The sequence below is a fragment of the Eptatretus burgeri genome, unplaced genomic scaffold, assembly GCF_056783735.1.
Source record: "Eptatretus burgeri isolate ZD-2024b unplaced genomic scaffold, Ebu_testis_v1 Ebu_testis_scaffold_219, whole genome shotgun sequence".
Lineage (NCBI taxonomy): Eukaryota > Metazoa > Chordata > Myxini > Myxiniformes > Myxinidae > Eptatretus > Eptatretus burgeri.
In genome coordinates this window covers 50,001-61,788 of record NW_028222169.1, presented here as the reverse complement: position 1 = coordinate 61,788, position 11,788 = coordinate 50,001, and the positions used below count along the sequence as shown (strand labels likewise).

General features: G+C 46.5%; 1 protein-coding gene across 27 annotated transcripts in view; it reads left to right on the top strand.

The window, feature by feature from the left end:
- The first annotated feature begins 390 nt into the window (after positions 1-390).
- Positions 391-11,788, top strand: part of LOC147007384 (CCR4-NOT transcription complex subunit 9-like) — a 23,716-nt gene continuing 12,318 nt past the window's right edge. For 8 of the 27 annotated variants that reach the window (XM_085867198.1, XM_085867192.1, XM_085867194.1 and 5 more), the window contains exons 1-5: positions 391-584; positions 6,096-6,244; positions 6,680-6,789; positions 7,553-7,662; positions 9,867-9,965. In XM_085867198.1, the coding sequence (XP_085723324.1) occupies positions 435-584; positions 6,096-6,244; positions 6,680-6,789; positions 7,553-7,662; positions 9,867-9,965 (618 nt within the window). In that variant the 5' untranslated portion in view covers positions 391-434. Of the gene's footprint in view, positions 846-867; positions 1,000-3,186; positions 3,270-6,095; positions 6,245-6,424; positions 6,445-6,679; positions 6,790-7,552; positions 7,663-9,866; positions 9,966-11,788 lie in introns of those variants that run through there. The other 19 variants (XM_085867189.1, XM_085867197.1, XM_085867207.1 and 16 more) reach the window with 17 other exon arrangements.

Genomic DNA, 11,788 nt, shown 5'->3' with positions numbered 1-11,788 from the left:
AACTCCATTGTCACTTGTAACGCTTTTATTGACTAATCATTTATTATTCACACAAATAAAAACACCTTTTACCACACAAGTCTCTTCTTCGTTGAGAAATTAAAAATGAAATCCGAAATCGAGAAAAAAATTTCCACCGCCAGAGACACCAACTTCGACCGCATCACCGTTTCATTCTTGTGAGCGCCGGTGGAATATCCATCCGCGAAGGGAAAGTAAACCGATGAGGAGCGAAAAGCGCGAAATGAAAGGAAAAAACCTCAGAGATCGAACGCAAAATGTAGATTTATTTACATGAACATCGCGTGAAGTAATAAACACACGTGAAGTACAAAACCACGTGAGCGCCGGATTCCTGTCTGCTGAGAAGTAGTGCTTCGCGGAGGGATACACACAGCGGGGTGTTGTGCGCGAGGCTTCACTCCTCACTCCTCATGCAACGTTCTTCATTTCGCGCCATTTTTCCTTTCGTGACCGCCAATCGTTGCCAGGCGCCGTGCTCCTTGGCAACGTTTGTTTTCTCCACAATGTGTCCCTCTCATGCCCCGAAAATTCCGCCCAAAACCCCGGAACCCTTGAACGAGGTACGTTGTTGCTTGGTCTCTCGTCACCTCGACCACCGAAGGCGGAAGAGGTGAACTGTTTTCACCACTTTCTGTCCGTCTGTGAGCACGATATCTCAAAAGGTTGTGGACGGATTCGGACGAAATGGAATTGACTGGTCTCGGTGGAATTGACTGTGAGGTGAAATGGCGGGAAGAGCCGAGATGACGTTCCAGTTTGAGTGCTCGAGCTCGACCAATCAGCGATCGCTTTGTTTGAAAATCGACCAATGGGATCGTCCGGTGCGTTCAACTGCTCGTGCCTCGTGACGATGGGTCTCGGACGGGATTTATATCTTGTGTTCTTGTGATTTTTTTTAAATCTGACATCGGACAACCTGATGTCTGCTCTGTGAATGTGTCTCAATCCTCCGATCCTTTTAGAAAGCGGTAAAATGTAATTATTCACACCGACATGACGGTTCTCCCTTGTGGTGTGCACTGTGCTCGTCTGTCCACCATTTCGGACGAGGTTGAACCCATTGTACTTATTTCGCTTCAAACGTAAAACACTGGATGTCCATTTTTCTTTTGAACAATCCCTTTCGGTGGTGACGTGGGTTCGAATCCCGACCTGGCGATAAAACTGCCGCTCTCGTGATTTGTCATTGCAGTGCGCTCACCTTCGGAGGGGCGTTAAGCCGGCCGTCCCGTGTGTTATGTTTATAAAAATAAAATAATAGCGACAAGCGAGAGGTACCGGCGCTTCACACGGGACACTGTATCAATGCAGACCCCGCCCCCTCCCCTCACGTGCCCAAGGCCGCGACAGGAGCCCCGCCCCCTCCCTCACTCGCACAAGGCCGCGACAGAAGCCCCGCCCACTCTCCTCACTCGCACAAGGCCGCGACAGAAGCCCCGCCCACTCTCCTCACTCGCACAAGGCCGTGACAGGAGCCCCGCTCTCCCTCACGTGCCCAAGGCCGCGACAGAAGCCCCGCCCACTCTCCTCACTCGCACAAGGCCGTGACAGGAGCCCCGCCCACTCCCTTCACTCGCACAAGGCCGTGACAGGAGCCCCGCCCCTCCACTCACGTGTCCAAGGCCGCGACAGGAGCCCCGCCCACTCCCTTCACTCGCACAAGGCCGTGACAGGAGCCCCGCCCACTCTCCTCACTCGCACAAGGTCGTGACAGGAGCCCCGCCCACTCCCTCACTTGCCCAAGGCTGCGACAGAAGCGCCGCCCGCTCCCTTCACTCGCACAAGGCCGTGACAGGAGCCCCGCCCACTCCCTTCACTCGCACAAGGCCGTGACAGGAGCCCCGCCCCTCCACTCACGTGCCCAAGACCGCGACAGGAGCCCCGCCCCCTCCCTCGCCCACAAGCATTCACTGTACAGTCCTCAGTGTACCGTGCCTGCGAGATGTGCTGCACCCCACGCCGCACACGGGAAAAGCGCCGCACCTCGTGCCACGAACGTGCATGTCACAATGGACACAGTCCCATGAGGTGAAGGTAATCCCATCACTCTAAGGGTTTCATGAGGGCAGAGCGACTGTGATATTCAGCACTCACTGGCCGAAACCCCGTCACAGACGGATTCCGTTCATTCAACCACCCTCACCAGCTCACCCACACTCGAGGGACATGGACTGGACAGGGCGTGCTTGCCCCCGCCTACTCATCCCCCGCCCCTGCCCCATTCCCTCCCCCGCCTTCAATTTGCTTACCCCTGCCCAAAAATTTAATTACCCAGCCCCGCCTCTTCACTCTCCAACCCCCGTCTCTTCACTTCTCGCCCCCATCTCAACGAAAAGTGTTTATTCTGCTTCAGAGTTGAGAGATGACTATCGCCACTGTGTGCTATGCACTCTTACAGGTACGAAGTTTCTTTCAGTCCACGTCACAGTACCGAGAAAAACATGACGCGACCACGAGGAGGAGCACAAAATTGGTCCTTCAGTATTAATATATAGATTCCCTGAGGGCAGAGTAACTGTGATATTCAGCACTCATTCCCTGAGGGCAGAGCGACTGTGATATTCAGCACTCATTTCCTGAGGGCGGAGTGACTGTGATATTCAGAACTCATGCCCTGAGGGCAGAGCGACTGCGATATTCAGCACTCATTTTCTGAGGGCAGAGTGACTGTGATATTCAGCACTCATTCCCTGAGGGCAGAGCGACTGTGATATTCAGCACTCATTTCCTGAGGGCAGAGCGACTGTGATATTCAGCACTCATTCCCTGAGGGCAGAGTAACTGTAATATTCAGAACTCATGCCCTGAGGGCAGAGTGACTGTGATTCAGTGTTCACAGAGTCTCATGCCCTGAGGGCAGAGTGAGATTCATCAGTCAGACAAATGTCCGTGCCGAGCACTGTTTGTTTCGTGAAACATGCACACCAAGAGTTTGAAAGACCCTTCCGACGCCATTTTTCTCAAGACTGCACGGGGTGAAGTGTTCTCGGAACGCTCGAGTTTATATCGATCTCACCTGCTCCACGACTTGAATACCACCTCGAACGATTTATTTGTTTATTTTAATGTAAAATGCACACGTCCCATTTTTAAAGGTGTGGTTGTCCTTGATGAGGACTTGTATGCCTTTATTTATTTATTTCCCCCCTTGTACCCTCATAGCGGAATGCAACAGCAATAAACCAAGAAGACCGGAAGAAGATCTGCATGTGGATCAATGAGATATCGAGCCCTCAGACCCGGGAGTACGCGCTGCACGAACTTAGCAAGAAGCGGGTGTCGGTTCCTAACCTCGCACCCATGCTGTGGCACTAATGTTTTTTTTCTTTTTCTCTAAGGTCTTCCCTCCATCCCTTACCCATCCCCCCAGCCCACCCATCATTGCCCCCTCTACTTGCCCCCCCCACTCATCCCCCAACCTTTTAACTTGTTTTGCCCGAGCCGACAGTCAAAAGTTATCTTTCACACTCACATCTTCGACGTCAAATAATTCCAATGAAATCAGGTGAAATGATTTCACACTTCACTTCCCTCTTGGATTCCGCACAATTGTTTTACCCAGAAAGCAACAAACAAAGAAAATTTCACCTAATAATCACCAGCCATTACACAAACATGATTTGAAATTGGCCGATTTCGCAACACTAATTTATGGGCATGGTCGCCCCAGTTGCCTGGTTGGAATCCGAGGAGTCGTCTCAACGCGAACGCTAACGGTCAACCGTTTTGAAGACCTTGCCGGATCACGCGTCCAATGACGCGAGATACCATTAAGATTGGAGGCATCAAACCGGCCAAGCGTTACGCCGACTGGACACCACGCGTCTCAATGACAATCAGGCCGAGTGAGCCAAGGGCGCGTCTGACATGCGTTCTGAAGAACCGCAGTGAATTTATCCCTCAACGGGCCTTTCCTTAATCACAAATGAGAACCACGACGACTAGAATCCACCACCGAGACCAGGAAAATTAAACACAAGAATGGTTCAGCTCTGGATTTTACCCTTTGACTCGTCAGCTTCATATGTGGTTGCCATCGCACCTGTCCTTCAAAGTTCACAAACAAAGCGAATATAGATCGTGCTCGGAAACATAAAGCGAGAGTTGAAAAGACCCTTCCCACGTCCTTTTTCTCAAGACTGCACGAGTTGAGGTGTTCCATGAACTCTCTTGTCGTTACCTCCGCCACCGAAGGTGGGTGGGAGGTTGTTTTCATCCCTGTCTGTGAATCGGATAGCTCAAAAAGTTGTGGACTGATTCGGACGAAACTTGGTGGACAAGGAGGTTGGATGTGTGACGACGAAAAATTGATTAGATTTTGGTGAAGGTCCGAGTCCGGATCCGGAAACAACATTTTTTTTTTAAACGATTCTTCTCCATTGAGAGATAGGGCCAAAAACGATACGTTGCAAGATATTTGAAAAAGTTGTGGACGAGTTATGACAAAACTGGGTGGATGAGTTGGTCCGGTGACAAGAACAAGCCGATTCGATTTTGTTTCAGGTCCGAATCCAAATTCCACCTTTCAGTGGGTTCCAAAACGTTCACTGAGTGCCGTTCTCGTTAATGTCATGTGATCATGTTCACCTGCAGATATTATTTGTTTTTTGTTTGTTATTTGCGTTGATCTTACACCTTCCAAAAAAAATTAAATCTCGTTGGGAGTACACCACTTGGTTTGGAGTGATTCTCATTCGATTGCATCATAATCATTGCCCGTAAATTGTTTTTTTTCTCCACATCAGTGAAGTAGAACTCGTGGTCAGCGCTGAAAATTGGAAGGAAGTATCCAAACTCGAGAAAGGTGGAATTGTTTGGTTCATTTGGCAACAGGAACAAGTTGATTCAAACATGTCCGACATTTATACTCGCATTCCAGCTGTTTTACTTCAACTTGGGTCTTCTCTTCTTCCTTCATGTCCATTGTGTTACGTTCATGTCAATGTCAGAAGTATTCAAAAACGAGGATGCGAGGCTTCTTTTTCCTCCCCAACTCCATCTTAAAAATGGGGCGTGTCCATTGCATATTTAAATAAATAAAAATGTAAATAGCGGAGATGGTAAAGTGTGCAAAAATAAAATAAACAATTCAAGGTGGTATATTGGTTGCGGTGATGGTAAAGTCTCTACATATAATGGAGCAAGTGTATCTACGTCTCGCCTCGAAGGGCACCTTTTGAAGCATTTTTCCTTGTTGTTTGTATTCCTGGTAGAGCGTAATAAAATAAATTGTATTCCTGTTAGCAGGACCCTGGCTCAGGTCATGGGCACAACCGCCATGGGGGCGACGAACGATTTTTGTCATCGGACGATGACGTATGATATTTGCTTGTACAAATGCCACGGTGCAAGTGGTTTACTGATCCCTGCTGCTGACGGGGTATTATAAGCCATTGTACTAAATATATTTGGCTCACTTCCTCCACTGTTGTGTGATGGTAGTGGAGGTAGGTGGTAAAGTGTATATGTACATAAAAAATGGTTACCAAAAGTCCCATAATATTATTTCCTGTAAAAAAAAAAATTATAAACAAGGTTGGACCCTGACATCTGCGGTTCTGCTACTTCCGGTTCATAAAATGTGACCTGCTTCGACATTTGCAGCCCTGTGCTTCGTGTATTCGCGTTTTTTCTGACCTGCTTCTACATTTGCAGCCCTGTGCTTCGTGTATTCGTGGTTTTTCTGACCTGCTTCTACATTTGCAGCCCTGTGCTTCGCGTATTCGCGGTTTTTTTTGTGGACGTATTTGTGGCTTTTCAGGGGATTTTTTTGCTTTTACCTTTTGAAACCACCGGGAACTTATCCCCCTTTTCCCATTGAAACAATGCCCCGACATTTGCGAATTTGACATTTGTGGCATTTTTCTGGAAAGGATCCCCGGCCAATGTCGGGGTCCGACTGTACAGTAATTGCCAAAATATAGAAATAAAATTGTGTGTCCCATGACTTTTGTCTGCGATCCCAAAATCATTTTACTTGCTTCATGCCCAGATATTATTGCGTACATGTGCCGAATATGAAGGAAATGTGTGGCGGAGGCTCATCAATGCATTGGCAATGTGTTTTGCAGGAGATCGTGAACGTCTACCCTTCGCTCAACCCTCCTACTCTGACCGCTCGTCAGTCGACCCGTATTTGCAATGCCCTGTCATTGTTACAACGTATTGCCTCGCATCCGGAGACCAGGTCTGATCTATTGCACCTCCTCTCGCCTTTTTTGTATTACTTGTGGGGGGGGCGGTGGGATTGGGAGGTTGGGGGGGTAGATTTGTTTTTTGTTTGTTTTTTGTCATAAAAAAGGAGAATGGTCACAAGGTGATCAGCATTCCTCAGGTTAGGCATTTGTTAAACAGAAGGATGTTCCATGATGATGCGTTCGGCACCCCTGACTCCCGACAGGTGGATGTCCTCAAGGACTGGTACGGGTGACCGAGAAACCCTCAATTCATGCTGACAATCAACACCTTCACAAATTTGACCTCTTCGAGGAAACATTACAATTTACATTCAAATATATCTCAAATATACTTGTGATGTGTTATTCACAAGAAAATTTAATTTTTTTTTTTAATTTGATAATTCTTCCTCTTTTTAAATCCTTCGAATGAGAAAACTTTCATTTGGAAGGTAATTTGTGTATGGTTTTTTTTTCAGGGACGCATTTGTCTCCACACAAATGCTCTTTTTTCTTTTTCCTTTCCTTCACTCCACGAACCAAACCATACCCTTTGAGTTCTTGTGTTTGTCAAGCTTTGGAGTCATTGGTAAGTTTCATGGACACTTTGTTTTGCTCTCAACTCGGGTGATCTTCCGAATCGCTGGCGCTCCTATGTCTTTCGGCTTCTTGCACCCCTCTGTCTTCCGGCCTCTCGCTCCCTTCTGTCTTCAAGCCTCTTGCGCCCTCTCTCTTCTGGCCTCTTGCCCCCCCTCTCTCTTCTGGCCTCTTGCGCCCACTCTCTCTTCTGGCCTCTTGTGCCCCCTCTCTTATGGCGTCTTGCGCCTCTCTGTCTTCCGGCCTCTTGCACCCCTCTGTGTTCCGGCCTCTCGCGCCCTCTCTCTCTTCTGGCCTCTCGCGCCCCCTCTCTCTTCTGGCCTCTCGCGCCCCCTCTCTCTTCTGGCCTCTTGCGCCCCTCTGTCTTCCGGCCTCTTGCGCCCCTCTCTCTCTTCCGGCCGAGATGCTCTGCATTGTGAAAGTGTAGACATTAAAATGTGTTGACCAGGTTCACATCCAGGTGGACTTGTGTTATTTGTTTTCACGATGAAAAACCCTGGAACATCAGTTTTCCTTTACTATTATTATTATTATTATTATTATTATTATTATTATTATATATTTTTTTAATCTTTAAAACAACCTTTGATTGAGTGGTTCTGTTACATCACTGGGAGAGAGTTTCCTGAATTAGTCAACATTGTTCGAGTGAGTGCATTGTTTTCCTTGTACTGTTGTCAGTAAGCGATTGTGGTAATTTATACGGAGTATTAATCTTTGGTTGTCATGGAAATACTTTTGATTCCTGTGTTTAGGTGCTCTGGTAAAGGGTAATGCACGGAGTGTGTTCAACTTCCTTATTGGCACAGAGGTCATCCCTCTTTGCTTGCACATCATGGACTTTGACTGTGAACTTTCAAAAATGGTAGGTTCATGCACGCCTCTTGATAATGGGGAACATTGGTATGATTTGTCTTGTTAGGTACTCAGTGATGCTTCCTTAAGGCCCAGTCACACCTTGACGTTTTAGCCAGCAATGGCAACGTATTAAAATGTATGTAAAAAATGCTTGCTTACGTTGAACTTTTGATGTTTTTTTTTAAAAGATTCGGACCGATTCATAACTTGTTGGTCTTATGCATAACATATTAGTAACGGACACAGAACGTTTCGTTGTGTTATAGATAATTTATACCAACGAATGCTGAACCTGTTGTCGGCGTTCACAATCTATGCCCAACGATAGTCTAACTTATGCATAGCGCGCTGCACGTATCGCCGACGATGACGTGGCGTAGGTTATGAAAAGGCTGCCGCACAACGATTCAAATCATAACCGCCGCAGAAATGGAAGTGTCAACATCGCAGTCACACCTTGGCGATCTTGCCAGCGTATGCCGACCTCTGAAAAATGCGTCTAAAACGCTGGCGCACGTCGAATACGGAATGGGTAAGTTTGGTATGCGTGAATAGAACGCCAAAGTACGCTATCATACGTCGTATTAAGTGGAGTATGTCTTGTAATTTTAAACATGTTGAAAATTTTACGACGTACTTGCCGTATGACATACGCTCCGCATGCGATGGGAATAAGTTTTACGCACGATATGCAATCGTTGACACACATCGACACACGTTACTTGAAAGGTACTCGTAAGTCGAAACACGTCAAGGTAATGGTTAGCGTCAATGTTCCAGACTCTCGGTTTTTTTTTTCTTCGGTATGACGGTGTTCAGTGTACAGTGTGGTTATGATTTAAATCGTTGAGCGGTAGCCTATTAATTATATTATATTATAACCGCACTAGAAATCGAAGTGTCGAAATCACCATCATACCGAAGGAAGGAAGAAAAAAATAAAAAAAAATAAAACCAGGTAGTCTGGAACACTCACGCGAACCATGACCTTGATGTGTTTCGACTGATGAGCACCTTACAGGTAACGTGTGTCGATGTGTGTCACCGATCGTGTAACGTGAGTACAACACGTTACTCATAGGTTAGAAATAAGTTTCGGGTACGCTAAACATTACCTCGACATGTTTCGACTTATGAGTAACTCACAAGTAACGTGTGTCGACGTGTGTCAACGATGGTGTGACGTGCCTACAACTTATGGCCAGCGTTATGCGGAACGTGTGAGTCATACGTTGGCATAAGTCTTAAAATTTCAAGCATGGAAAATTTGAGGACAACCGAAAAGTACAACGTTTAAAGCCAGCGTACAACGACGTATGGCAGTGTTTTTCAGCGTGCTCTCAATGTTATCAAAACTTACCCATAACGTATTCCACGTGTACCAGCGTTTTGGACAAATTTTCCAAAAATCGGCATAAGCTGGCGAAAACGTCAAGGTGTGACTGGGCCTTTAATGGTGTTTGCTTCATGCTTGCTGTTCTTAACGATTTTGCTTTCGTCGTTTCAGCTCCATTATAATCGCTTCTTCATCGATTTGTTTGAAGTAGCATGTCCATTGCAGTAGAATAAAGTAAACAGCATTACACAGCAATCATTATAACAATCCTGATTAATAAGTATTGAATAATTAGCTTGTTAGTCCCCTTCCGGTTTCACCGGAGGGGGGGCGGGGTGGACGACAGATTTGCTCTCGGTCCGTCCATCCTTTCCGACTGTGGTTTTTCAGACTTTTTTCCCCATCCCCTTTAACATCTTCAACTGCAACTTGGTACATGGCTTGATGATGGTACGTGACGGAACAAGTTCGAGTTTCAGGACGTTTCATCAATTTTTCAGTTCCAAAATATCAAATCGGTCGGGGACGTGTATTGTTGAGCAATTCTTGTTCTTGTCATCTTCATGATTGTTCGTTCCATGGAAGAGTACTCACCCTGAGGGCGATCTTCATCCAAGCTTGCAACACGTTCTTCTGATACATCCTTTTGCTTGGGCGGTGCATAGGCAACAGGCTGCTGCTTCGATCGCTCCCGATAATATGATTTAAATTAACCCGGGTTCCGCATCTGAAGCAAAAACATCCGTGCTGCTTTTGTGTACGTATAATATATATATATATATATATATATATATATATATATATATATATATATATATATATATATATATATATATATGCGGTGACTGATTCGGTTGCATGTTTTGTTTTGTCAGGTGGCAACATTTATTTTACAAATGATTCTCCTGGATAACTTGGGCCTGCCGTACGTTTGCCAGACGTATGAACGCTTTGCACAAGTTGCCATGACTCTCGTAAGTACATGTTTAACTTCACTCAAAACTTGCTGCACGTATCATGCGTCGAAGGAAGGCCGACGAGCCATGGTTCCGACATTCGTCAGATCATCCGATGGTACAACTGATTCACCTTTCGCACGCCCCAACTCCCTAGCCTTGCATTGATTTTGAACAGAAATTTTTTATTTTGTACGAACTCAAACTTTTTTTTTTGCCCATGAGCTCGTTCTCGAGATAAAATGATTCAGAATTTCTCCTGCATTGCATCGATTGCCTTTCCTTGATCCCCTCAGACACGAGAAAATGAAATTTGATCTTAACAGGCTCTGAGAATGAAGTTTTGGTGAAGGTGGTGTCCATGGGGAGGAGGAAGTTCCTCCGTAGAAAATGAAAGGTCCACTTGTAGCGACGTCACTGGTACCCAGAGTGCTCCGGGAAGTGACCGCACTTCCTCCAATCACAGTGGCTGTTTGTCTCGTCTAACAGTCGTGTGTGTGGGGTGCGGGGGGAGGGGATGGAGGACGCACGCAGCGGGAGACATGGGGTTTCATGTGCATGTGCCCTTGCCCGTCAAGGACATGAACCTTTTCACCATTTGGGCTTTTTATTTGTGATCAAATTTTCAACAAATTATTTATATTACAATATGGAGAAAACTAATTAATACATTTTAATGTTTTTTTTAGCTGTTTTCATCAAGTTTAGTTTGAGTACAAAGCGGACGCGGACGGGCTTTGCATTTTGAGATACTTTCCAGTTTTATAATTTAACTTACAGGGACACGCGGAACATCCACGCAATGTTCAATGTGACTTCAGATCCTCAACTCGCCTCCACCCCCCTCACACACCCCAAGTCATCAACCTCCACTCCCACTACATATCTGAAGACTTCAATCCTCCTCCCAACCCCTCACTCCAACTCCTCAATCCCTCTACTCCACATCAAATGTCCTCAACTTTCCCCTCCTGACTGTGCCATCTTTGCTCTCCACCCATCCCCAACTCTCTGTCCTCCCCTCCCCCTTTACCACAACATTCATCACCATTGGGATCATGGAGAGCATTGGTGCTGCCTCGGCAGTCTCCTGGGCGAGTGGGCACGACCCTGGACGGGTCAGCACTCCAACATAGAATACCAGCATGCTGGCACTCATTTAGTGGACCTCGGAAGGATGACGGGCAGAGTCAACCCCACCTAGTATTAATTCAACAGCCAAGGGGGATTCAAACTCAGGATCCTTGGATCCCAAGCCCACCACTCTACCCATTAAGCCAACACCAGACAGATTACTCACCATGTATGTACCAAGTTTTGTTCATGGCATTTATAAGAAATCAATAGGTTTTTACTTTCTTCTCAATTACATATTTTGTGGGTCATCCATGCCTACCGGTGGTTCCCTGGTTATCTTATCGAGCCGCTGCCAGGTGAGCACCCAGGGGTTATTGCCCTTATGTTTATTTATATGCAAATTGATGGCGGAAAAAATCGATCCCAAAGGAGCTTCCAGGAACTGCGATCGAAAAACAGCAACAGCATGGCTCCTGCGTGTCACGGACCCATCACGGTTGCCTGTCCAACTCACAATCCCACGAGATCCCCAGAAACCCCGTGGAATTAGCAACTCTTTGTTGACCATGAGCATCCTAATGCCAATTGCACTGACCTAGAGGCCTGAGGCCCACACTTACCATGGCCTTCACAAGGCCCGTGATATGATGTCGACTCGAACCTTTCCACGTTTGATGATCCTTTTAACGGTCGTTTTGGTCGTATTACACTGAAGGGAAAACTTATAGGGAGGGCATGACCATTGTGTATACGACAGCTCCGAA